The sequence below is a fragment of the Nematolebias whitei genome, chromosome 13 (assembly GCF_014905685.2).
Source record: "Nematolebias whitei isolate Nwh7 chromosome 13, NemWhi1, whole genome shotgun sequence".
Classification (NCBI taxonomy): Eukaryota; Metazoa; Chordata; class Actinopteri; order Cyprinodontiformes; family Rivulidae; genus Nematolebias; species Nematolebias whitei.
The window spans coordinates 4,781,597-4,783,710 of record NC_056510.1 but is presented as its reverse complement, the minus strand read 5'-3'; the positions used below and the strand labels follow the sequence as shown (position 1 = coordinate 4,783,710).

The 2,114-nt window shown below is 46.4% G+C and overlaps 1 protein-coding gene across 1 annotated transcript in view; it reads left to right on the top strand.

The window, feature by feature from the left end:
- kif5c (kinesin family member 5C) overlaps positions 1-1,766 on the top strand; it is an 18,933-nt gene extending 17,167 nt beyond the window's left edge. The window contains exons 23-25 of the mRNA XM_037686250.1: positions 227-331; positions 1,208-1,424; positions 1,497-1,766. Of these exons, the coding sequence (XP_037542178.1) occupies positions 227-331; positions 1,208-1,424; positions 1,497-1,627 (453 nt within the window). The 3' untranslated portion in view covers positions 1,628-1,766. The remainder of the gene's footprint in view (positions 1-226; positions 332-1,207; positions 1,425-1,496) is intronic.
- The last annotated feature ends 348 nt before the right edge of the window (positions 1,767-2,114 follow it).

Sequence of the window (2,114 nt, the reverse complement as noted above, 5' to 3'; positions counted from 1 at the left end):
GTCTAAATAAAGGTTGAATGAATACTATACTATATTATACTATACTTGACTATATTTACTTTACTATACTTATTTCTAATGTTTATTTAATCAGGCAGATCTTAGTGAGATCACAGATCTCTTTTTCAAGGGAAGTCTGGGCCTGAAAGCATCTTAACCCTGTGTATTTTATCTAACGTTAAAAAACATGTTTTTGACTTGAGTTTTTTTTTTTTGTGTTAAACAGAGTTCAGACAACAACAGTGACGAGGCTGGAGGCAGTCTGGCTCAGAGACAGAGGATCATCTTCTTAGAGAACAACTTGGAGCAGCTCAGCAAAGTCCACAAACAGGTGAGATCAGGTGACGTTTACACCTGTGGACTAAACTAGTTAACAAGTTGAAGAAAACTGGACTTTCTGCTTCTAGCCTGACTGGACAAACCCGAACCTCCTGAGGGAGAATGGGTTATATGACAATGTCTGATGTTGAACTTAGGGGGAGTGGTGGTGCAGAGGCTAGAGAAGGTGGGCCTGTGATTGGAAGGTCGCTAGTTCAACTCCCTGGACTGACAACATCAAAAAGTGGGTGGAAAAAGTGAAACACCCACACCTGTCTCCACCCTCATTTGCCCCACACTGGGCCCTTCAGCAAGGCCCTCAACCCCCACCATCTGCTCCCCTGGGCGCCCTAGATGGCGGCTCTCTGCTCCACACAGAGGCTGTGGTAGCTCGGTGGTCGCCAAGTCTTCATGCGAGTTAGTTCGCTGTGGCGACCCCTGAAGAAGAAGCAGCCGAGAGAAGAAAATCTGACGTTGAACTCGGACTTCCTGCTTTAGTTTTAGAGCTTGTTCATATTAAAGTTGAGTTTCACTCATCGTCTGATGTTTTCCCTCAAAATACACAGATCTAACAAAGTTACAGATAAAAAACTCTGCTTGTCCCAGTTTTAAAGTGAAAACTGTAAATGTCAGTAAAATAATTATTAGTTATTTCTTGGATAATCACAAAAGACTGAGGTCCTGCTCACATGCATGAAAACACAAATTAATGAAATGAAATGGAAGGATCAGGGCGTTGTCTCATGTTGATATTTTTGTGATGAACTTTTCTCTTTAAGTTAAAGGTCTACAGTTTTATATGCGACACCAGATGTTTGATACACATCTGTCTAAGCCCCACCTGACAGGCAGCTAGAACCTCTCTGCATTTAAACCTCCATGTTTTCAGCTGGTCCAGGACAATGCAGACCTTCGCTGTGAGCTGCCGAAGCTGGACAGGAGGCTGAGGGCCACAGCAGAGCGAGTCAAAACGCTGGAAACGGCCCTGAAGAACGCCAAGGAGTCGGCCATGAAGGACCGCAAGCGGTACCAACAGGAAGTGGACCGTATTAAGGACGCGGTCCGATCCAAGAATATCTCCAGGAGAGGACACTCTGCTCAGATCGGTAAGAACCGCAGCTTCAGTCTTTCCCAACATGAACATGATGCTGAGTGTCACCATTTATGTGTCCCTAAAGCCAAACCAATCAGAGCGGGCCATCAGTCCCATCAGCATCCGTCCTCCTCCTCAATCATCAGGGCCGCCATCAGAGGAGGCGGAGCCTCCAGCCCACGACACCACACCCCTCGACAACAACAACCACAGTAAAGCAACGAGTTGACTCCAGGTGAGTTAACAACAGAAACCAGATCCACGTTGTGGCTTCAGGTCGTCAGGTTGAATCAAAGGACCAACATTTCTTAAAGGAACAAACATCTTCTTATGTTTGAGAGCTTCTGTAAAACTTTACCGGGACGGACTTCAACGTTCCCCGGAAGATGCACGTCTCTAAGTTGCACTGAAAACAAGGCTTCATTTTCACTGCCTGATCTGGATCTGCCTGATCTAGATCTGCCTGATCTAGATCTGCCCGATCTGGATCTGCCTGATCTGGATCTTCCTGATCTAGATCTGTCTGATCTAGATCTGCCCGATCTAGATCTGCCCGATCTGGATCTGCCCGATCTGGATCTGCCCGATCTAGATCTGCCCGATCTAGATCTGCCCGATCTGGATCTGCCAGATCTAGATCTGCCTGATCTGGATCTGCCTGATCTGGATCTGCCTGATCTGGATCTTCCTGATCTAGATCTGC